We start from the raw sequence: 25,480 nt of genomic DNA, 5'->3' as shown, positions 1-25,480 counted from the left end.
AATTGTGGAATTGTAAGCCATACCGAACTCTGAAATCTGTTCTACAACTAATTGAGGTGCCGTGCTTTGAAACTGATAGCTTTTTTGTATATATGTTATTTTTCACAAAAAAAGAAGGAAAAAAAGTTGATTGTGGTGATAAATATAGGACTATGATAGCCTCCTATATTTTGGACCAGCTAGAAGGTAAATGAGAGGATCGCATGGTAGCCCAAGACAAACTCTGGGATCTGTCCTGTAACTACTTGAAGAGTACTTTGAAAACTATTGCTTTTCTCTTTCTTAGCTCTGTATATATGTTATATAATACAATAAAAAAAGTCAAACAAACAAAAAACGAATGATAAAATCTGATTTGTGGTGCTGTTTACTGCTCTTGCTTCTCTCAAGGGGGAAAATTGTTAGCTATGTGCTCATGGCCTTTTGCAGACAAAGGCATTGCATTCTCTTTCTGTAACAGTTGGCAGAGATATGCTGTATTTCCTTTCTACATATGAATTTTAAGTGGTTTATCTGGTTTGGGTTTTGTTGCTGCTCTCCGTTTTTCCCTTTCTTCTGAAGGAGTTTTACTATCTATTTTTCCATCTCAGGTGTCTCTGGCTGGTAAATCCAGCTCTGCTATTACAGCACTAACACCGGGTGATCGCCAGCTTAATCCAGTGCCTTATTAATGTCAACCCAGCGCCTTTGATCAGACAGAAGCAGCTGGGCCTGTCTGCTAGTAGCAAAGCGGACCTGAGGCCCAAGACCTTCAGACTTGCCAGTGTTCAGACCACCTCATTATACAATTCCCTTCTCTTTCAATCATCCTGATACTAGACAAAGGCAGCACATTTTCTCAAATGACCAGTTCGTGAGACACTAGGGTTTCAAAAAGACAAGGAGGGTTTTACTAGGCACAAAACAGGAACTCAGATGGTCTAGCAGGGTTCAAAGTTTTTGTCGATCAAAACAAGGGGAGATTCAATCAAAATTTATGCTCATTTAGTAATATACCCTACTGCCCTCTTCCCCCATACCCGGCAACCACTATTCTGCTTTTTGTCTCTATTAATTTGCTTATTCTATATATTTTATGTAAGAGAAAATAAACTATATTTGTCCAAAAAAAAAAAAAAAAACAAAAGGAAATGGAATTGTTACCATTACAATAGTAAGTATAAACAAGGGTGAGACTAGGCTAGGATAATTATTACAAAAGTATAAATAAGAGGGGACTAGTTTTTTTTTTAGTAATTTCAGGTATTATCTTTTTCTATAATACAGAAAGAAAAATCATCAATATAATGATTCAGCCACCATAATTATCCCTTAAATCTTAATTTCTCGGTTATGATTCCTCCCTCATTTGATAATTACCTCTCAATGGATCCTAACAGTAAAGTTTAAATGGCAAGGAGAGGGCCTGTGAGTGTTGTAATAGTTTTAGGATTATCCTGTTTTTGAAAAAATGTTAGAGTACAGATACAAACCAATTCTTTTGACCCAGGGTATAATATATTCCCTCAAAAAGTAAAAAAAAAAAAAAAAAAAAAACCTCAAGAAATATCTTCCTGGTACCCTGATTAGTGTTTAAATTTGATGTTGAGGCGTTTGTGTTATTATTATTACTATTTTGCCCTTTTTAATTAACCAATGTCGACCTATTATTCGAAAAGGACTATTTTTCCTTTAACTTGTCCTCTCCTCAGATAGCCAATCATAAGACAAAAACCTGACTACAACCTGTCGCGGTATTCAGTTCTCTGGAAGTAGGGACAGTTTTCGCCCACTCTTCTCTCTGTCCAGATGTGATGCTCATTCCTGAGATCTGGCAGAGCTTTCAGAAATAAGGGAGATTAAAGAGTATTCAGATTATGGTCAATGAACTGTTTGCTACTGGTACAGAATTTAAGAGGAGCATTTAGAAATGTTTATAGCGTTTTGACATTGCAGCGATATTCAAAAGGCTCTGATACAAAAACATCACTCCATGGCTGGATGGAAATAAAAACAGAATTGTTTGTTCACCACCGACCACTTTCGGAGACCTGTATTAAAGAATCCAGCAAATGCCTGGGACATAGTAGGCACTGACCATGTTAATTCCTTACATCTTCCATACCATTCAAGTAAAACAGAGAACACTTGGGGGCGGGCCACAGTGGCTCAGCAGGTAAGAATGCTTGCCTGCCATGCCCGAGGCAAAAAAAAACAAACCAGAGAACACTTGGAAAAAAGAAGCAATGCCACCACTACCCATCACTATCAAAAATAGCTTCAGTGGAGAAAAACTAAACTATTTTATGTTCCAATTTTATAAACCAGTCATTCATTTCCCAGTTAAAAGCAACTTCTTGATTTCTCAGGACTGGCCAAAGAGACAATAAGAGTTAAACTGGTAAACAAGATTACTGCCTGCGTCCACATTAAAATTTGGTTAAGAATTGTCCATACATTTGAAGGTTGTGGCCTTTATCCATCCCTTTTTCTGCTGAGATGGTTTAAATGTTTGGTTCTCACTGGGCTCTGAGTGTACTGTGAGGGGCAGATAGGTGCTGGGAGGGGACCCTAGGGTGGTGCTAGGGGACAGCTGTGCTCTATCAGTACTAGGGCCCAGGAGGAACTGTGCTGGGTTAGAGGTGCCACTGCTCGCTGCTCAGGACCTCCTTAGTCACTCTCCTGTGCTATAAGCTCTCTCTGCCTCCTCCCCTCCAGTGTCAAAGCCCCCCGGGGGGAGGGGGTGGGGGGTGTTGGTAAAGATCCTCCACTGCCTTCCCTCTCACTCTACATGTTCCACTCATCTTAGGCAAGCTCATCCATCAACTACTTCCCAATAGGGCCTATTTTGGGCAGGACAATTGTTTTGTAGGACAATGAGTACACTCAATGACATTAGCCAACCTTGCCACTCAGTCACTTTAACAACCAAACCAAAGTCCTTTTTATAAGTTTCCAAATGCCCCCTAGGGCAGGGAGCCAGTGGTGGGCAGTACTGCTCAGCAAAGAAGGGGATGACTCTTGAATTTACATCTTCACCTCGGATATCATCTCTACATTACAGACCCCTACGCCCAAAGTAACTTCTCAAAGCCACCTTGAGGTCCTGCCCTAAAGACATGTTAAACTCAAATGTTCAACCCCAATTCCATCACTTTAATCTGCTTTTCTTTACTTCTAGTAAATGACTCTAATACCATCCATACTTTCCATCCTGGGAGTTCTCCTGAATCCGCCTGAACCTTTTAATCCAATTACTGTACCAGCCCCACAACAGCTACTGGCTAAATTCCCTAGCCCATTACACTTTCTAGAATACTTAACTCTGCCTTTAGGATATACCCACCTACCCCCACCCCTCAGCCTCTAATGCAATTCAAAGGTCTCATGCAATGCTGCTGGGATCAATTTTAAGCTTTTTTCCACAGAGCCACCTAAAGAAAGGTAATCTGGTGAGCAGTGGGAGAACATGAATTTAGGAAAATTAAGGCAGGGCCGAACCTGGGATTCTAATTCTAATCTGCTGCTTTTTAAGGGAATTGCCTAGAGCAGGCCCTGAGCACAGGGAGGGGTAGGCCCTCAGTAAACAAGGCCTGTAATCTTTGTCTTTTACATATCTTTGCACTTGTTCTCCAATTTGTCTGAATTTAACCTTTAAGAATTAGTTTAAGAAGCTTCGATCTCCTCTAGGGCCTCTTCCAACCCAGGGTGGGCTAAGTACCTCTCCCTCAGGGGCCTTTACTCCCTGCAGCTTCCATCAGAGTCCTTCCACTCAGTCATAATTGTTTACTTCAACTGTTTCTCTCCTTAGAACAGACTGACCTCCTGTCTGGGCCCTAGCCCATGCACATGGCAGGCACTCTCATTTAGTAAATGTTTGTGGAACGAAGCACTGAGCTTAAAATCACTCTGTAACCATCCCATTTTCCATTCCGCATAGTACAACCCGGTGTTCGTAACAGTAAATACTGGTAAATTCAGCACCTTGGGCAGAGACTCTCAGGTGAATGGACAGAGCACTGGAGAGAGAGTCTGAACTTCTTTCTCAGTTCTTGTCTTGGCTCCGTTAACTATCCAAGCCTGTTGCCTGGACATGGCACTGTCTCCTCTAGAGCAGAAATAGAGAGCTGGCTCCCGACCGGGGTTCTTTGTGTATGTGTAAATGAGAGAGTTTACTGACGAAGACACAAGGTCAAGCTTTCCCCCAACTCCCACCTTCCCCAAGGAAAGGCCCCAAGGAGAACAAAAGACTGGCAAGCACTCTTAGGGTAACATTTATCCCCTACCCCCAACCCACCACCATTTCTCTTCAAAGTCCCAAAGCTTCACAACACAGACACATGGAACAGGTTTGGGAAGGCACAAACACACTGGGAATCTCTGACCAGCAAAAGAGTTCTGTGTATGTACGTGCTTCCCTTGCCTTTTGTATTGATGCCAGATGGCAGTTACAAAGACACACTAAGAAAGAGGAGTGGGGAATGCATGGCAACCTCTACCCCACCTCCCCAATTCAACCAAGCCTGAAACACGTCAAAAGGAAAGCTGCAGTGGAGCAACAGATTCTGTCTTCAAGAGAGTTTTTTTTTTACATCATGCAGAATCCCTCCCTAAGCATGTTCAGATGTGCAAGGGTAGAAAACCTCCACAAGAAGTAAGGAGTTCACGGATTCCAGTAGAAATTCTTAATCTAAGAATCTCTAAGGTCTATCGAGGGAGTCCACGAACTTTTTGAAATCGTTGCCAATCTCAGTCTGTTGCATTATGTGGGGAGAAAGATCACAGATCCCCAAAAGGGTCTAAGTCCCCAAAATAGACAACAAATGCTGACCTGGAAAATCTTCCGAGCTCCTCCAATCTAATGTATGTTCTCTATTAAGGGGAAGTGTTAGGAAGCAACAGAGAAATGGATCCCTCTGCAATGGCTGGCACCCACCCCCTCAGATACCCACGGCCATCCCAGGCCCATTTGAAATGGACTTTGCCATGTTGGCTGACTGCGCAACTCCCTGAACTTTGGCTCCACAAGCTAGAGAGCAGAAAGGAGAGGCTGGGGCAGAATAGACATATATATATGCTCCCAAAGGGACAGGGGAACAGGATCAGAAAAGAAATCAGCTGAAAATACCTGTGGACTAAGGGATAGAAGGAGAAAAGGAGATCTAGAGACAGCATGGAAGCTATCAAGATCCAGAAGTCTGGTGCTGACAGTCCTGGAGATGGATGCCTGTACCAGAAGGAGAAGAGAAAGGAACTGGCACTTTCTAAGCACCTACTAAGTGCTAGGTACTTTCATGATCAAGATAATTCTGCAACGGAGGTTTTGTCAGTTCCACTTGTCACATGAGGAAACTGGAGCAAGAGAGGTTAAATACAGGTTCCACAGTTTTTAGGCATCCTTTTGCCCTCCTCCTCTCCCCACCCCCCCCCACGGCCTTCTCGAGGAAGTTCAGGGCAGGTCCTAATTTAGGCATCCTCCCTGTTATCTCTTTTGAAAGGAACGACAACAGGCAGGACTATGCATCTGCACCAAGCAAAGGAAGAAGGCTTCAAAAATTTTGCAACACGTCTTGGGCGCCTGCCACGTGCAGGACACGGAGCTAGGTTCCGGGAGGCACGCGACAAGATCTCCCCTCACCCCCATAGCCCATGGATAGCCGCTCGGAAGGCGAGGGGCTGGCAGGAGGCTGGGACTGGGCAGCCAGTTCAGGGACCGGGCTCAGAGGGTTGGGGGGCAGGGTCGGGCTAGGCTCCCCACCCCACTTCCCGTTTTACCAGGCGCAGATCTCCAGCTCCGTGCACCACCAAGGAGAGGTTCTCGTGCTGGGCCGCCGCCGCCGCCATGTTGCTCACTCCCTCTGGGGTCGATGATAGAGTCTACAGGACTTCGGTCGCTCTGGTGGCTGCAGGGTCGAGGGTCCGGGATTAAGGGGCGGGAGGCGGGGCCTGGGCTCGGCGGCGCGCGCCGGGCCGGGGGCGGGGCTTCCTCGTCCTTGACAGCCGGGGCGGGGCTAGCGCCGAGGGGCGGGGCCGTTCGGTCCTGTCTGCACAGGGCGCCGACCTGGCTGAGGAGCCCCGCTACAAGCGGCAAAGCCCCTCCGCCGCCCCCACCTGCAGCACGGTTTCCTTATGCCTCACATCCTGCAGAGGTTCTCCTTACACCTGTCTGAAAGTAGCCTGCAAAGGTAACAGCCACCAGACCTCAAACTTCAGCTGAGGAAGACAAGGTATGGAGGAATGGATCTGATGAGAATGCAGATTCTCAGGCCCAGTACAGCTATTCTTCTAGGGTACATATACGGTTTCCGAGGGGCGAAGGTCTGTATTATTAGCAAGGCCCTCGGGAATGCTGATGCTGCAGGAGGAGCTCGGTCTACATTTTGAGAAACAGGCTCTACACTGATGTAGCGTCCATGTTGGCCCTGTGTCCCCAACATCCAGCAAAGGACCTGGCACGCGTAGGAGTTAACGAACTAACTGGTACATCATCCCATAGGGCTGATGGATCAGTATAAAAAGCTCTGAAATGGAGTTTGTAAATCCCTTTCTCTCTCTTTTTTTTTCTAGTTTCTCCCACCAATGAAAACCGGCCTAACTACTACCCTCAACTCCCTACCCCCAAGCCATTAAAACCCTATCCCCTGCCACCTCAGCGTGGCTGTTTCTCCCTCTCTTGAAACGCTGCCCAGTGGGCTCTGTTTCTTCCTGAAATAAAACTTTGCCTGAAAAAAAAGAAGCAGTTTTTGCTCAAACTCAAGCCTCTCTCCTCTCTGAGAAGCAGAGGGAGATTTTACTCTTACGGGAAGGTGCTGCCTCTTCCAAATGCTTCAATCTACAAATGCTCCTCCTTTGAGGACTGTGCTCAGAGGTTCATTCCCTCCTTTTTAATCCTTAGCCACATCCTCTTTACCTCCTCCAGGAGGCTTTCTCCAGCGCCCCCAGCTCCCAAAGATATCCCCATGTGGCACTTACTGCCTGCCCCAAATATGGGACATAGTCTGTGCATTTATTGCAATTGTCCTTTCTCCAGCTGCAAGTCCACTGAGGGCAAGGCCCCATTTCTTAACCAGAACCTGATTAATTGTTCTGTACAGTGTAAGGACTCAAAAACTACTTGATGATGAAGGTGGAACAAAGTCTGGAACCCCAATAATGAGTAAGAGAGAACTGTGTGTGTGTTGTGTGTGTGTAGGTACAGGCCAGGAGGGAGGGCTGTTACAAGGTGTGACAAGGCAATGGAGTAGATTTCTACAGGGGACTTACAGAGTCAGTCAGCTTCTTTGACCTACGACTTCTCCCATGAACGTGGCTGTATTTAGCTGATTCCTCCAGCTTCTCCTGCACTTGGCTCCTGGAGAGGTGATTAACTGGGGGTCGCCTGCCTTCACTAATGCACCTGAATTTATACTCACCTTCTGGCTCCTTGATTTCAAGGGTTTCCTCTCAGCCTCCCAGGAGTGTCTTTCCAATGGATGAAGCTGAAGCTGAAGGTGGCTCCAGAAAAGGCATAAGAGCTGAGGGCCACTTAAAGTAGATGTTTCCTGATTTTTTATATCAAGAAAACAGAAGAATCAGGACCACAGCAAAGGTCACTAAAATAATGTCACAGCAGCCACACTGGGAGTGGTATTTGCATTCTCCTGAGCAGTAACATTTGGAAATGGTCTTGAAGGTTGTTGGCTGGGGGCAAAGAGATTTGGAGAGGCAGAGACAAATTTAGAAATATATTATGACTAAGGTTCTTTGGAGGAAAGCTAAAAGGGTGAGTTAATAAGGATTCTTAGGAAACTTTATTTCTTTTCGTGTGTCCCTACATATGTGTATATCTATATCTACACACACAGGCAGATATGTGATATGTATATCATAAGGAATTTTGTTCACAATGCCTTTGTTTGTTTGTTTGTGGGGACATGGGTCAGGAATCAAACCCCAGTCTCAGGCATGGCAGGCAAGAATTCTACCACTGAACTACCCATGCACTCCAGAAACTGAGTTTTAAAAAGATAAAAAGGAAGTTATTATAATATTTAAATGACTTGTTGTGCTATGTGATGATATTGTGAATTACTGATTATATATGTAGAACAGAATGATCAATCAATCAATCAATCAATAACTTGTAAAATTCCTACATAATTTCATAACAAAATAGCATTCACAGTGGTGAGAAGTAGTCTTTGCCATAGGTCCTCCATTATTTCACAGTGCTGGAAATGCAGGGTGCAAGAAGAAATGCAGGGAGAATGCCTATGGCTAAAAATCTTAGTGGGGAAACTGGCGAATTACACTTTTCCAAGGTGAAGAGTTTACTCTGAGTTGCAAAACCATTGTTCAGTTTTGCAACAACAACAGAGCGCATAGCTTGGTGATGGAAGCTGCTGTGGAACTGGTTTGGCTCTAAGAATCAGAAAAGATAGGGTTGAATAAGGAATCCCAATGACAAGCCTTCCTTGCAGGAGGCAATGAGAAGGAGCCAGTGGGCAACATTATGAACAGCCCTACAACTGCCCATCTTTGAGGCTGGGAGAAGTAGAAGCTTTTAAAGAGCTCTTATAGATAATCTGGATTATAGGAGAAATCCCTATTAACCTAGAACTCAGCCTTGTCCTCTCCCTTTATATCATATATGGAAATAGTTGGTCCAGTAATAACACATCTCATTCAGAAATTAGTTACCAATAAAAAGCCAGAATAGGAACTGTGCAAACATGTTTGGGAAAAAAAAGGGTGAAAGGAAGTGGAAAAGATAATGCAAAGAACATTTACCAGAAAAATATTGCAGATGAAACTTGCGATAGAGCATTTGCCACAAATTATTTAAAAGCTGAAGAGTACATCCCCTCACCACCCTCCCCCTCTCTGCCTGGGACATGACTCCCAGGGGTGTGGACCTTCCTGGCAACGTGGGACAGAGATCCTGGAATGAGCTGAGACTCAGCATCAAGGGACTGAGAAAAACCCTAGAATGAGCTGAGAATTAACATCAAGGGATTGAGAGAAACTTCTCGACCAAAAGGGGGAAGAGTAAAATGAGACAAAGTGTCAATGGCTGAGAGATTCCAAACAGAGTTGAGAGGTTATCCTGGAGGTTATTCTTATGCATTAAGTAGATATCACCTTGTTGTTCAAGATGTAGTGGAGAGGCTGGAGGGAATTGCCTGAAAATGTAGTGCTGTGTTCCAGTAGCCATGTTTCTTGATGATGATTGAACAATGATATAGCTTTCACAATGAGACTCTGTGAATGTGAAAACCTTATGTCTGATGCTCCCTTTTGCTACTATATCAACAGAAGAGTAGAACATATGGAATAAAAATAAATAATAGGGGGAACAAATGTTAAAATAAATTCAGTTTGAAATAGTGGTAAATGAAAGCGAGGGGTAAGGGGTATGGTATGTATAGTCTTTTTTTTCTCTATTATCATTTTATTTCTTTTTCTGTTGTCTTTTTATTTCTTTTTCTAAATCGATGCAAATGTTCTAAGAAATGATGAATATGCAACTATGTGATAATATTAGGAATTACTGATTGTATATGTAGAATGGAAAGATATCTAAATGTTTTGTTTGTTAATTTTTTTTAATTAATAAAAAAAGTTAAAAAAAAAAAAAAAAGAGTACATCCCCATGTGGAGGCAGTCCAACTCAGGGAGCAGAGCCTGCGCTGCATAAGAAGGGGGCCAATATGTGTGTGTGGGGTGTGTGTGTGTGTGTGTGTGTGTGTGTAGGAGGAGTAGCACAGCATGTGGGAGCTTAAATTAGGTGAGGAGGGCATCCATATGGAGGGGTGGTGGGGACATGGGATGTCAAAGCCCAAGAACGGTAAGCAGGGGTTCATATGGGGGAGGGGGCACACGTAGGTGTGGGTTGAGGGATGCCGCATATGATGAAGAGGGTGACTGTGGTGGGGAGCAGTGTGGAGTGGTGGAGCATGGGTGGGGTGGGGAAGGCATCTGTCTAGATGAGGAGTGTGGGCTGGTTGGAAATGATGTATGTACCCTAGAGAAACCATGTTTTAATCCTAATCCCATTTTGTAAAGGCAGCCATTTTTTCTAATCCCTATTCAGTACTGTATGTTTGAAACTGTAATTAGATCATCTTCTTGGAGATGGCTGTTAGGCTGGATTAGGTGGAGACGTGTCCAGGTGGGTCTGGATTAGTTCACTGGAATAAGAACAACAAGAGAGAAAGCCATGAGATTCAGAGACAGCAGAGAAAGGAAAATGCCTCCCAGGGAGCTTCATGAAACAGGAAGCCAGGAGAGAAAGCTAGCAGATGATGCCATGTTCACCATGTGCCCTTCCAGCCGAGAGAGAAACCCTGAACTTCATCAGCCTTCTTGAACCAAGTATCTTTCCCTAGATGCCTTTGATTATTTTATAGACTTGCTTTAATTGGGACATTTCCTCGGCCTTAGCACTATAAAGTAGCAACTTATTAAATTTCCCTTTTAAAAAGCTATTCCGTTCCTGGTTTGTTGCATTCTGGCAGCTTTGGCAGATTAGAACAAGGAGGTAGTCAAGGAGGTAGAAGATTGGTACATTCAGGGGGGCTGATAAAATAAATAAGAATAATGGGAGTGAGGTTTCTCACTGTTGGAGAAAGCAGAAACCAATATGGAAAGAAGGAAAAACAGAACAAACCCTGTGCTCTTGGATAGAATTGGAGAGATCAGTGTGAACTCATAATTTTCAGTATAAATATATAGACATACGTAGAAATAAATACAGTTATAAATATCTGCATATGTACACACCCATACCTACAAACACATGCATGCACACATTCCATACCTCTGTCTACTGAAAGAGTTTAGGATCAGAGAAACCCAACAGCAAGAGTACATGTAGTCCAGATCTTGGTTGCTAAACATTTTCCACTAAAAGGAACCAGGGATTCTTGGAGGAATGATTGAATCTAGGGGCTGGGACAGGAAAAGTACAAAATGAGCCTGCAACATCTTGTTGTGCCAGAAAGGAAGGAAGTTACTTGTTGTGTTGCAAGCATCACAGAATATATCAAAGGACACAGAAGCCAACTTGCAGAGGCTCCTACTGGCCAAATCAAGGGCAATGTGAGCATTAAGAAAAAAAGAGAAAAAAGCAACAAGTCATAATGCATTGAATAGGAAACCATGAGTTTATAGTGAAAAAATTAATTAATTAATTAATTGGAAGTGTGACAAAGGTTGGGTAGCTACATAATCTAAAAGCACCTTCCCACGAACTATTTAGTAATTACACAGCATAAAAGAATGACTTTATACTGGAGAAGCTTGGCATACACCACCTTAATTCAGTGATCAAAGTTCACATACTTGGTAATAGGATGAATTGAAATCCTGTACCACTTGTTGGGATGCACTAAGAAGAAAACAGCATCATTATTGAGGTATTCCTGCCAAAGATACATTAACTGAATCTAATCACAAGAAAATACATAACTAGCCCAAACTGATGAGCATTCTGCAATAACTGGTCTGTAATCTTTAAACATGTCAATGCCATGAAAGTCAAAGAAAGTCAGGGGGAAGGGACTATTTCAGATTGAAGGAGACTAAAAACCCATGACAACTAAATGCAACATATGATTCTGAAATGGATCATTTTGCTATAAAGAACATTCTTAGAAGAGCAGGCAAAACTTGAAAGAGGTCTGAAAATTAGCTAGGTAATATATCAGTGTCAATTTCTTAATTTTGATGGGGCCTCATTTTGGCAACTTATTCTCAATGGATCAAGAAATAAAGTTCTTTGAATTGTAATTGCATTTTTTCTATTAAAAGTTAAAATAAATAAATAGGAAGGAAAATTAGATAAAGTGGTTATGTCTATGAGAAAATACCACAAAGCACAAGTGACTCAAGGAAGAGATGGTGAAATGTCCAAAAGAAATGAAATTGTGAACTGGAAGTGAAGTCTGCAGCAAAGAAAGTGAAGCAAAATAAAACCATCAAAGAAGTAAAGGCAAAATTGCAAGCAACAAAAAGGAGTAGACACTTCCAAAAATACAGTGAAGGACATAAAGGACAGTTGTGATGGTTAGGCTCTGGTGTCAACTTGGCCAAGTGATGATGGCCAGTTGTCTGGTCAGGCAAGCACTGGAGTGACACTTGCTGCAAGGATAGTTTGTGGCTAGTATATTAAATCATCAGAAATTGATTGCACCTGTGGCTGATTACATCTGCGATCAACTAAGGTGTGTCTCCCACAAATGAGATCATTCAATTGGCTGAAGACTTTTAAAGAAGGAGAGACCTTTCCACTGCTTCTTCAGCCAGCAAGCCTCATCCAGACCCTTCATCAGAGCTGCCCAACTTCACAGCCTGCCCTATGGATTTGGACTTTTCCATTTCCACGTTGTGTGAGACACCTTTATAAATCTCATATTTACAAATTTCTCCTGTTGGTTCTGTTTCTGTAGAGAACCCTGACTAATACAGACAAAGATTGAGAAAATTGAATAAAATAAAATAGAAATGAACAGAGTTTAGAATGATTACAGGAAAAAATGATAGCTATAGAACATAGACAAAAGAGATCCCATATTTACATAATGGGTTTCCTGATAAAGAAAACCAAAATATCATGGAATAGCAAAAAAAAATTCAAGATGTAATTCAAGTGCAGCAAGGTTGAAGGATACAAGATCCACATAAAAAATCAATTGTATCTCTAATACTTGCATTGAATCATACCACAATGAAATTAAGAAAACAAATCCATCCACCATTGCATAAAAAAGAATAAAATAAGCAACCCAAGTGTCCATCGACAGATGGTGAATAAATAAAATGTCATATACAATAATAATGGAATATTATTCATCCATAAAAAGGAATGAAGTTCTGATACATAAAACAATATGGATGAACCTTGAAGACATCATGTTTAGTGAAATAAGCCAGACACAAAACAACAAATATTGTATGATTTCACTTACATGGAATAATTAAAATATGCAAATTCATAGGGTGAGAAACTAGAGTAAAGGTTAGCAGGAGATGGGGTAGAGGGAGGGAATGGAGTGTTAATGCTTAATTGATACAGAAATTTCTGTTTGGGGAGATGGAATAATTTTGGCAATGCATGATGGTAGCACAACATTGTGAATGCAATTGACAGCTATGAATTGTACATTTGAAAGTGGTTAAAATGGGGAATTTTAGGTTGTATATATGATACCAGAATAAAAAGTTTTAAAAAACATAGAACTGCAAATTAACAAGTATTAGAGAGGATATGGAGTAATAAGAATATTCATTCACTGCTAGTGGGAATGTAAAATGTTGCAGCTGCTGTGAAAGACAGTTTGCAGTTCCTCAGAAAGCTAAGTATAGAACTATCACAAGACCCATTAATTCTTCTACTGGGTACATACCCAAAAGAATTGAAAGCAGGGAGTCAAACAGATAGTCGCACATCGATGTTCATAGTGGCATTATTCACAATTGCCAAAAGATGGAAGCAACCCAATTATCTATCAGCTGATAAATAGATATATAAAATGTGGCATATACATACAATGAAATACTAATCAGATGTAAAGTGACCGATGTCCTGATGTGTGCAACCACATGGATGAACCTGGAAGACACACAGAGTGATATAAGCCAAACACAAAATGACAAGTATTGTATGATTGCACTGATTAGAATAAGAAAATTCATGGAGTCATGTTTTGGTTTGTTAAAGTTGCCAGAATGTAATATACTAGAAATGGAACAATTTTAAACAGGAAATTTATTAAGTTATAGTAAGTTCACAAAAATGTCCAAAGAAAGATACCTTGACTCAAGAAAGGCCGATGGGTCCAGAACACCTCTGTCAGCTGGGAAGGTACGTGGCTGGTGTCTGCTGGGGGTTTTTGGCTTCTGGTTTCAAACAGCTTTCCCAGGGACATTTTTTTTCTGCATGTCCAAACATTTGGTCTCGTGTTGGCTCTGAAGCAACTGTTCGCAAACATCTGCATCTGAGATCCTCTTTCAATCTTTTGCATGTGGCTGTCCAGTTCTCCCAGAACCATTTGTTGAAGAGACTTCTCTGTCCCAATTAAGTAGATTTGGCAGTCTTGTCAGATATCAATTGGACATAGATGTGAGGGTCTATTTCTGAACTCTCAATTCAATTCCATTGGCCAATACATTTATCTTTATGCCAGTACCATGTCATTTGGATCACGGTACCTTTGTAATAAGCTTTAGAGTCAGGAAATGTGAGTGCTCCAACTTATAACAATTTGTATGTAAAGTATATTATGTCTGATATTAGTATAGCTACCCCAGGTCTTATTTATTTATTTATTTATTTATTTATTTTAATTACTGTTCATGTGGAATATTTTTTTCCAAACTTGCACTTGAACCTATTTGCATCTTTGGGTCTAAGGTGAGTCTCCTGACAGATATAGTTGGATCATATTTTTTCATCCATGCTACCAATCTGTTTCTTTTGATTGGCTTGTTTAATTCATTAGCATTCAGTGTTATCACTGTAAAAGTAGTACTTACTTCTGCCATTTTATCCTTTAGCTTTTATATATTATATCTTAGTTTTGTCTCTCTTTTTACACTTTTAATTACCCTTACTGATAATCTTCATTTCTACACTTACCTCCGAGTCTCCCTCTCCTGTCTTTTCCTTCAGGCCTGCCAAATCCCCTTTAGTATTTCTTGTAAGGCTAGTCTTTTGGTGATGATCTGTCTCATTTCTGTTTATCTATGAATAGTTTTAAACTTTTTCTCACTTTTTTTTTCATTTTTATTTTATTTTATTTTAACTTTTTTTATTAATTAAAAAAATTAACAAACAAAACATTAAGATATCATTCCATTCTACATATACAATCAGTAATTCTTAATATCATCACATAGTTGCATATTCATCACTTCTTAGAACATTTGCATCGATTTAGAAAAAGAAATAAAAAGACAACAGAAAAAGAAATAAAACGATAACAGAGAAAAAAAAGATTATACATACCATACCCCTTACCCCTCGCTTTCATTTACCACTAGCATTTCAAACTAAATTTATTTTAACATTTGTTCCCCCTATTATTTATTTTTATTCCATATGTTCTACTCTTCTGTTGATATAGTAGCTAAAAGGAGCATCAGACACAAGGTTTTCACATTCACAGAATCTCATTGTGAAAGCTATATCATTGTTCAATCATCATCAAGAAACATGGCTACTGGAACACAGCTCCACATTTTCAGGCAATTCCCTCCAGCCTCTCTGCTACATCTTGAACAACAAGGTGATATCTACTTAATGCATAAGAATAACCTCCAGGATAACCACTCAAATCTGTTTGGAATCTCTCAGCCATTGACACTTAGTCTCATTTCACTCTTCCCCCTTAGTCGAGAAGGTTCTCTCAATCCCTTGAGGTTAATTCTCAGCTCATTCTACGGTTTTTCTCAGGCCCTTGATGCTGAGTCTCAGCTCATTCCAGGATCTCTGTCCCACATTGCCAGGAAGGTCCACACCCCTGGGTCATGTTGGCTGGAGAGAGAGGCCACATCTGAGCAACAAAAGAGGCTCTCTTGGGGGTGATTCTTAGGCCTAAATTTTAAGTAGACTTGACATATCCTTTGTGGGGTTAAGTTTCATATGAACAAACCCCAAGACTGGGGGCTCAGCTTATAGCTTTGGTTGTCCACACTGCTTGTGAGAATATCAGGAATTCAACTTGGGGAAGTTGAATTTCTCCCCACTCTCACCATTCCCCGAAGGGGGCTTGCAAACACTTTTCTAGTCACTGATCAAATCACTCTGGGATTCATCGGGGCATCACTTTGGACAAACTAACAAAATCTCATGTCCTACCTGAGATTCTAAGTACTTATGACATTCAATCAAACTATCTACATGAGTTATATTAGGAAATGCTCTAGTCAAAATATAAATTTTGTAACAAATAAATATTTTTTGCTTTAGTCTCACACATAAGGTGACATTTTAAAGTATTAATTATCATCTATTTTCAGCACCCTGCAATAATGACATTCCTTTGTTCTTCCTCAGGCAAAAACATTTTTAAAATTTGTACATTGTACATTTCACTATCATTATACATGCTAGGCATTCCTAGATTATACCATCTTGATCTTTACCATCTATCCTTCTTTCTGATTTCATTTATGTCCCCAGCCCTCCTCCCTCTATCATTCTCACATTCAGCTTCATTCAGTGTTTTAACATAATTGCATTACAGTTAGGTAATATTGTGCTGTCCATTCCTGAGTTTTTATATTCAGTCCTGTTGCACAATCTGTATCCCTTCAGCTCCAATTACCCAATATCTCACCCTATTTCTATCTCCTGATGGTCTCTGTTACCAAGGAAATATTCCAAGTTTATTCACTAATGTCAGTTCATATCAGTGAGACCATACAGTATTTGTCCTTTTGTTCCTGGCTAATCACACTCAGCATAATGTCCTTAAGGTTCATTCATGTTGTTACATACTTCATAACTTTATTCTGTCTTGCAGCTGCATAATATCCCATCTTATGTAAATGTCACAGATTGTTTAGTCAGCTGTCTGTTGATGGACATTTTGGCTGTTTCCATCTCTTGGTAATTATTAATAATGCTGCTATAAACATTGATGTGTAAAATGCCCATTTGTGTCCTTGGCCTCATGTCCTGTGAGTAGAGACAGCATATAGATGGGTCCTGTTTTTTAATCCATTCTGCCAGACTATGTCTTTTGATTGGAGAGTTTAATCCATTAACATTCAGTGTTATTACTGCATGGGTAGTACTTTCTTCTGCTATTTTGCCTTCTGGATTTTATATGTCATATCTAATTTTCCTTCTTTTTACCTTTGCTCATAGTCTTCCTTTCTACACTTTTCTCCACACCTCTCTCTTCTGTCTTTGTATCTGTCTCTAGTGTTCCCTTTAGTATTTCTTGCAGAGCTGGTCTATGGGTCATAAATTCTCTCAGTGATTTTTTGTCTGAAAATGTTTTAATTTCGCCCTCATTTTTTGAAGGACAGTTTTGCTGGATATAGAATTCTTGGTTGGCAGTTGTTCTCTTTTAATAATTTAAATATATTATCCCACTGTCTTCTCGCCTCCATGGTTTCTGCTGAGAGATCTGTGCATAGTCTTATTGGGCTTCCCTTGTATGTGATGGATTGCTTTTCTCTTGCTGCTTTCAAGATCCTCTCTTTCTCTTTGACCTCTGACATTCTGATTATCAAATGTCTTGGAGTATGTCTATTTGGATCTATTCTCTTTGGGGTACGCTGCACTTCTCGGATCTGTAATTTTAAGTCTTTCATAAGAGTCGGGAAATTTTCAGTGATAATTTCCTCCATTAGTTTTTCTCCTCCTTTTCCCTTCTCTTCTCATTCTGGGACACCCACAACACGTATATTCATGCTACTTCATATTGTCTTTCAATTCTCTGAGTCCCTGTTCATATTTTTCCATTGTTTTTCCTATAGTTTCTGTTTCTTGTCGGATTTCAGATGTTCCATCCTCCAGTTTTGAAATCCTATGTTCTGTCTCTCGAAATCTACCATTGTAGATTTCCATTGTTTTTTTCATCTCTTCTTCTGTGTCTTTCATTCCCATAAGTTCTGTGATTTGTTTTTTCAGACTTTCAGTTTCTTCTTTTTGTTCTTTCCTTGCCTTCTTTATATCCTCCCTCAATTCATTGATTTGGTTTTTGATGAGGTTTTCCATGTCTGTTCATACATTCTGAATTAATTGTTTTAGCTCCTGTATGTTATTTGAATTGTTGGTTTGTTCCTTTGACTGGGCCATATCTTCAATTTTCCTAGTGTGATTTGTTATTTTTTGCTGGCATCTAGGCATTTAATTACCTTAATTAGTTTATTCTGGAGATTACTTTCACTTCTTTTATCTAGGGTTTTCTTGCTGGATGAATTTGTTGTCTATCTGTTCTTTGACATTCCGTTCAGCTTTATCTGGACCTTTAGCTTAAGTTTTGTTTAACAGAGGAGAATTTTCCAGTTCTTGTTTTCTTGTTTCTTGCCCTGCTTGTGTGGTGCCTTTCACCCACACACATTTAGGAGGGTCTACTTAGATATTATAGACCCCAGCCAGATTTTCCCATACCAAACTGGCCTCCTATCAGGAGGAAAGAGTCACCTGCGTTGGTTTTCCCTGAGGGTGAGACCCAGCAGGTTGAAAGACTTTCCTGTGAAGTCTCTGGACTCTGTTTTTCTTATCCTGCCCAGTATGTGGTGCTTGTCTGATTGCAGGTCCCACCAGCATAAGATGATGCGGTACCTTTAACTTTGGCAGATTCACCCTGCTGGGGGCGTGGTGGAGACAGAGGAGAGGTTGTAGGCTGGTTTTAATGGCTTCAAATTACCAAGCCCTGGTGTCTGAATTCCTTGATGGAGGGATTCCACCTGAGTTGGGCTTCACACCTCCCCTGGGGAAGGCACAGGCTCCAGACAAGCCCCCAAAAGAGCTCACTTCTGCCTATGCCTGGGGCAGTTGCAGCCTGAAAAGTCCTGCCGCTGTATCCAGAGGCAGTCAAGCCTTTATAGATACACAGCCACAAAAACCTCTGTTTCCTTCTTTTTTTCCCCCCTTTTTCTGTCAGTCCTGCCCCCTTGGCGCCGGGGCAAAATGAGCAACCTCCACTTTGATCAGGTTCACCTAAGCTGGGGGCCTATTTTTAGTAGTCAGAATTAGTTAATTAGTTCCACAATTGGTGTTTGATTGTGCCCAGTCTCTGCTGCTGGTAAAGTCCTTTCCTTTCCCCTCTAGAAAGCAACCTGTGGGGGAGGGGCACTGGCTGCCATAGCTTTGGGAACTCACAGTTCGAGGGGGTGCTCGCAGCCGGTCCAGCTGGTCCAGACGTACACTGTGTGTCTGGTCACTGACGTGGCCCCAGGAGCTGTTCTGTACTGTTTCTGGTTATTTAGTAGTTATTCTGGAGGACGAACTAAAACATGCACGTTGTTAAGCCGCCATCTTGACCCAGAAGTCTTTTTCTCACTTTTGAAGGGCAGTTTTGCTGGATGAAGAGTTCTTGGCTGGCAGTTTTTCTCTTTCAGCACCTTAAATATATCATCCCACTGTCTTCTTACCTTCAGGTTCTCTATTGAGAAAACAGCACTCGGTCTATTGCAGTTCCCTTGTATGTAATGAATCACTTTTCTCTTGCTGCTTTCAGCATTCTCTCTTTATTTTTGGCATTTGACATTCTAATTAGTGTATGTCTCTGAGTAAATCAATTAGGATTTATTCTGTTTGGAGTATGTTGCACTTCTTGGACATATATAATTAAATCTTTCGTAAGAGTTGGGGAATTTACAGATATTATTTCTTTAAATAGTCTTTCTAGCCCTTTTTCCTTCTCTTCTCCTTCTAGGACACTCATTCCATGTATATTTGTGTACTTTCTGCTGTCATTCAAATCTCTGAGACCCTGTTCAATATTTTCCATTATTTTCTCTATCTGTTCTTCTCTCTGTAAGATTTCGATTGACCTGTCTTCTAGTTCACTGATTGTTTCCTCATAAAGGCATTCTGTTCTATGCCTCTAGTGTACTTTTTAATCTCTTCTATTGTGCCTTTCATTCCCATAAGTTCTGTATGTTTCTTTTTTTTTTTTCCCCCCAAAGAGAGAAAGAGTTTATTACTAGCACATAGTAGGAGAGCCTAGCAACCCTAAATCTGTTTCTCCAAGTTTAGGGGGTTCAAGCTTTTTAAGGATTTTAGCAAGGGGAAATGAGGTCATTTCAGATAGTAAGTTCAAAGCAGGAAAGAAGGTGTTATCATTATCATTTCAATAGGAGATCATAAACTGAGAGGAGGGGAGGCAGAGCTATCTCTTCAGTAGTGGAGGTGTGAGTCAAAAGGAAGAGAGACAAGTTATCTTAGGCTAGTTAATGGCTGACTTCATTAGCATTGGGGCCTTTGCCCTACAAGAAAATGACCAGATAAAGGGTGTAATAGTCACAAAGGCACAAGATAAGGGCTTTTCCAATCATTTCAGATATCAGGGCAGCTTAATTATAGTTTAGGGCTTTCAGGTATTCCCCTCTGTCTACTCCAATATCCCAGAAAGCAAAAAAGAACATCTATATAATGATTCAGTAATCAAAATTATCCCTTAAATTCTGATTTCTGGTTACAATTCCTCCCTCTCATTTGATAAAAATCTCTATCTTGAGGGATAGCTGGGTGACGACTCTTCTAACTACTTCAAGGCTGAAAATGGATATTGTTATTAAGGGCAAAGGGATGAACAGATGAAACCAGTTGTTATGTTGGAGAGTCTAGTGTCTCTGGGTTTCAGAGCTTCTCTGGCATTGGAACAGTCTGGAGGTTTCAAGTCTCTGAAAAACAAACTTAATAAGTAAAATTTTATAGAACACAGGATATTTTGCAAGGTTTCCAGGAACACTGTTGGGGGTTGCCATATTTGGGCAGTTTGCAATATCTGGCTGAAACTTGCATAAGCAGTTTGTAATATCTGGCTGAAACTTGCATAAGAGTAATCTCCAGAATGACCTCTTGATCAATTTGAAATCTCTTAGCCATTGAAACTGTATTTATTTTTCTTCTTATGGTCAGTTCATCATGATGTCAGGGCCAGGCTCATCCTTGGAACTTATGTCTCACAGTGCCAGGGCCTGTGATGCCAGCGCCTGGCTTGCTCCGCTGGAAATTATGTCCCACCTTGAGGGGAAAATCAGAGTTTGTCTTAGAGAGAGACCACACTCTAGTAACAGCAGAGATTTTCTGGAGATGGCTCTTAGGCACTATTCCTAAGTAGGTTCAGTTTGCTATTACAGAAATAAATTTCGTAAGTGCAAGGCTCAAAACTGAGGCCTTGGCTTATTAAATTGGGGGCCTCTCTTGCTTAAGAAAAATGTCAGAAATTCCCCAGGTGGGGAAGCTTAATAGTTGTATCTTTCCCAGCCCCTCAAGGGACTTTGCAAACATTTTTTCATTATCTGCCCCAAAACTCTGCAATGCATCATTGCATTACATTAACTTGTACATGAGGGAAATAGGGAAAATGGCCTCTTCTCAGGAAACAAAATGGCTCAGATCTGCTTGCCCAAACTCCCACATCCTGGTTCCTTGTTTAAGTCTGCATAAGCACAAGCTAAATTTTGCATTCCTCTAGGCTGTTCCATTACCCCAAATCCACAGCCACAAGGGAGCTGTAACTGTAACCTCGGACCTTCCTAAGGGAGGGTCCTGTCTCTCCCTAATTGGATTAGCTTTCATTCTCAAGGGTGTAAACCCACAACTCCTAGCCAAAGGGAGACAGGTGAGCAGGGGGAGGGGGCAATTGTGTCAGGAGGCCTATATAATCTTTGTTACTGTGCAAAGCTGGTGCACTCGCCTGCTTCTGCTTATCTGGTAGGTACCCTTTCTCATGCAAAGAAATAAAACAGTGGCTGTCTCTGATTTAATCTCCTGACTTCAGAAATCTTCTTTTGGGTAGGCAACTGTCATCCCACTCATCCAGAACATTAAGATTTTGCTCCTTATTCCAAGTTCCTTATTAAATAAAGCTGAATTAGGGTGTTTGACTAGACAGATTAAATTAGATAGTGCAGATTTTGGGCTAAATAAACATTTTTCTTTTATCTCACACAAAAATTAAAACTTTACAGTACAGACAATATTATTTACCTTGTATACCAATTTACTTTAGTTTTAACCAGATCAGCTTCATCATATCTTTAACTGGAGTTTGATGTCTCTCAGTTTTTTTTTTTCAAACTGTAGCTGTGTGGACCCATGCTAACTTTCAGAGCTGAAGAACTAAATCTGGGTTTCAGGTGTTTCACAGACATTTAAAGCACCAGGGAACTACTGGGCTATACAAAGAGTAAAGCACCTCAGAATTTAATGACAACAGTCTACACTTACAATCTGAGCTTTAATTTTTATAAGCATTTTTAAATGAAGCTTCTTTCAGGAATAACACATTAGAAAGTTGTTTTGTATTAAGAAACCATAGCAGAAGTTTTGTTCTGTTTCACTTTTGCACATTTACCAGAGTTATGTTATTTAACAGATAAAATATAACACATATATATGTCTAACCTTTCTTTTAAAGTTTTTCTTTGTTATAGCTGGAGCTCTGACCTATAGCTGGCCACATATGCTTTTAAAGAAGTATTAGAGCAAAGCAGTACAACTGAGAATTTGGCTGTTCCTATGATCTGTAGCATTTTAAGAATAACTAAAACCATGACTAACAACACCTACCATTTTGCTTAACATTATACAGATTAGTATCCGGTTATAACATGGACAGTGAGAACATTGCCAGATTTTTAGGAATTTGTACAATCTCTCAATATATAAATAATATTTTACCTATACAAATTTAACCAGCAACAGGATAGAAAATCCTTTTTAACCACCGTAATACTTCCCAAATACCTCCTATGCAATAGGTTAAACTCTTTTAGCACCTTGCTTATACAAAATAATTTGAAAGGACAAATTATTTGTGACAGTTTTTCTTTAACAGTGAGATGACCTATCTTCTGAAATAAAGGATAATGACAACATCAAAAATTAACAAGGATATTATTCTGATGTCCACGTTATTTTACCAGGGAGAAAACTAAACTTTAGTTTTGCCTGAATATTCAGCTTAACACAAATGCTTTCTTTTTTTAAAGCATATGATACACAAAGCTTTTGAACCTGCATACTTCCTTCCAATAACAGTATTCATGAAGGGGAAAAAGACAGAGATACTACAAAATAAATGGATAAAGGAAGAAATTTATGCTTGGGTTTGGAACACAGCCAAGTATCTATATACTTTATACTCATATATAAATGATTACTTTATAATATACCTAAAATCCCTCAGTCCAATTCAGCACCCCTTCAGAGGTTAGAAAAGCCCCAAGTTTGAAATATAATCAACTTTTTTATATTTAAGAGATTTATATCCAGAAAAAACTCAAATTTTCTCAACTGCTAAATAATGCCAGAAATGTGTTACTTAACAAAAGTAAATTATGGTTTCTATCGGAGTTCAATTTATTTAAATGCTACTTTCTTATAAAAGGTCTTACATGTGTCATCTCTTCTATGAGGACTTCTTAGGTCATTCTTTATCTATCTGCTTTTTAAATCCTTCCAGCATTTTAATTCCTTTGTTACCACTGTCTTGTCCTATGTCTTAGAACATGTATATTCTAACTAGACTATAAACTCTTTGAAACTAAGACTTATGTCTTTTTTATTCATGACAGACATTAATAAAGCCACTACAAATTCAAATCCTTACACATACTGAGGCAACAAATGACCAAGTAACAAAAAACCAGATTCTTTGAAATCCGGGTAATCAAGTTTATAAAAAGTCCATTTATATTTCTTACTAAACTTAAACAATTTCTTTAATAGGGTATATTAGTATCATCAGCATATTCTTAATTATGCTTTATGTAAGTATTATTATTATTATTAGGTATGTTGTGCAGTTTATGTAACTTAATCTATCTAGTTAGGCTGTTTTAAGAGGAATTTTGAGAGTGTATTTATAATACTAGCTTATTTTTTAGTAAGGTTTTATAGATTTAAAGAGAACACACTCAAGCAGAATAAGACTGCATTTGTTCAATTCAAAATTTACCGTATAATTCCTTTTATATGAGGTTGGAAAAAATCTCTTTGTCTTAATAATATCTTAGAATACAAACAATTTTAAAAGTACATTGATTATCAAGTTCTGGAAAATAAACTGCAATTGTTTAATTTATCCCAAGTCTAAATTCAGGAAACACTTTTCCATATCTTTCAAATATCTTTCATTTTACTTACTGAAATTTGATAATTAGATTATATTCAGTTAGTGTTATCCCAAGGCTATTCATATTTTAACAAGAATCTGATCAGTACAGTTATCATTGCAAAGATATTAGTTGGAAAAAATAATATTAATAAACATAGCCTATTCTGTAGCAGTCTTTATGCTTAGCATTTCTAATCTCCACGCCCAGTAAAGAAAGAATTCTGGGCCACATCTTGCCTCATCTTTCTGTGCCTAGCCCTCACCCATCACTGCTTTAGGCAGTTGGGCCTTAGGGCAGGGATAGGTTGCATAGACAGAAAGGTATCAGGCTTGTTGGATTTGAAGGTTTTAGGTGAGGGCCGTGGAATTTTGAGAGTTCCTATGCCCTTCCTTAACTATTTTCAGTTATTAGATCTATTTTACCAAAAGCTGTGACCAGGACAATTGGAAAAGGTCTTTGTTTTTTTCCAGAGGCAGCCCTTTGGCAGTTTTTTGCTGCCTTAGGGAAGTTTCAGGGGCGGTTTCTTTCTAATGTCCTGGCTTGTTTACAGTAATTACAAAAACTAAGGTTTTTGAATCTTTCCTGCTCAGAGGTTTTTTCCTCTTTTACTTCAGAAGTACCAATTTACATATTTATATCAGGTACCTAATTGTTTCTAAGCAGTTCAAATAGAGCGCTTTAAGAATTTTCTTACTAATTTCCTATAGCATCCAGAGGTATGAGAATATACATTGAAAATGCATTCAGACACAAATAGAGAATTAGTTACTCAAAACAAAAAACAAAAAAACCCAGAAACACAGAAATACTTTTGGGAGGGACAAACAAAGGATTGAATATATGATCTCATCCCATTTCTACCTTTCTGCAGAACAATTTTAACTATTCTTTAACTTTAACTGTTCTTTAACTATAACGGTAGTATTTTCATCTTAAATCATAATGAGGCCAGATTATGTTACAGAAATAAAACCTTGTTTATAGACTCATAACCAAAATCTTTTCAATTTTCAATACAGCCCAAAGGTTCCCTTTTTAAAAGAATGTCGGTAATCAGTAATCAGTTAGGAACATTTGACCAATACAAATGCAGGAACACACCAATTAATAACTAGACCAAACACACCAGCTATCACAGGCATTAAACACTTAACACAAACATCAACTCCTACTATAACCAGGTAACACACTGGCTAGCTTTAAACAGGCTTAATTAATTTAATTAAATACCAATTAATTGTTGGAGTATTCATTTTTTAGGAGTATAGTCAACAGACAAATTTAGGCCAGGGCCTCAAACGCTGTACAGAACACACATCAAATATATCAATTAACGATTAAACAGACATAAAACACATCACACCAATTTAACAATTAACCAATACCTAGGTAACACACCAGCTAACACTGAAATGGGACTACTTAATTTCATTAAACACCAGTTAATTGTTGGATTAGTTCAGAGTTTCAGAACCTGTACAGTATGGTACTCAAAATCAGAAGGTGTGGAGGTCAGAGCAAAGGGGATCATTCTGGAAGCGTGACACCAGCCTAGGTCAAGGGGATTTGAACTACCTATTGACACCCCAATCCAATTTTACCCTGATGACCCACTCACCCAGTCAGATGTCTGGACCTGGAGCTGGAAACGGTTTCTCTCTTGGAAGCTTTCTTAAGGTACCAAAAGTCTATAGAGTGCTGGCAGAAGAGA

At 39.8% G+C, this 25,480-nt stretch overlaps 1 protein-coding gene and 1 pseudogene across 1 annotated transcript in view; one reads left to right on the top strand and one right to left on the bottom strand.

Moving 5' to 3' along the window:
* Positions 1-5,948, bottom strand: part of SORD (sorbitol dehydrogenase) — a 32,568-nt gene extending 26,620 nt beyond the window's left edge. Inside the window, exon 1 of the mRNA XM_077127747.1 lies at positions 5,755-5,948. Coding sequence (XP_076983862.1) covers positions 5,755-5,823 — 69 coding nt within the window. The 5' untranslated portion in view covers positions 5,824-5,948. The remainder of the gene's footprint in view (positions 1-5,754) is intronic.
* Positions 5,949-6,392: 444 nt separating this feature from the next.
* Positions 6,393-25,480, top strand: part of LOC143655457 (small ribosomal subunit protein uS2 pseudogene) — a 38,606-nt pseudogene continuing 19,518 nt past the window's right edge.

This window comes from Tamandua tetradactyla, chromosome 14, assembly GCF_023851605.1.
Source record: "Tamandua tetradactyla isolate mTamTet1 chromosome 14, mTamTet1.pri, whole genome shotgun sequence".
Classification (NCBI taxonomy): Eukaryota; Metazoa; Chordata; class Mammalia; order Pilosa; family Myrmecophagidae; genus Tamandua; species Tamandua tetradactyla.
Note: the sequence above shows the minus strand (reverse complement) of the source record. Positions and strands in the feature narration are given on the sequence as shown.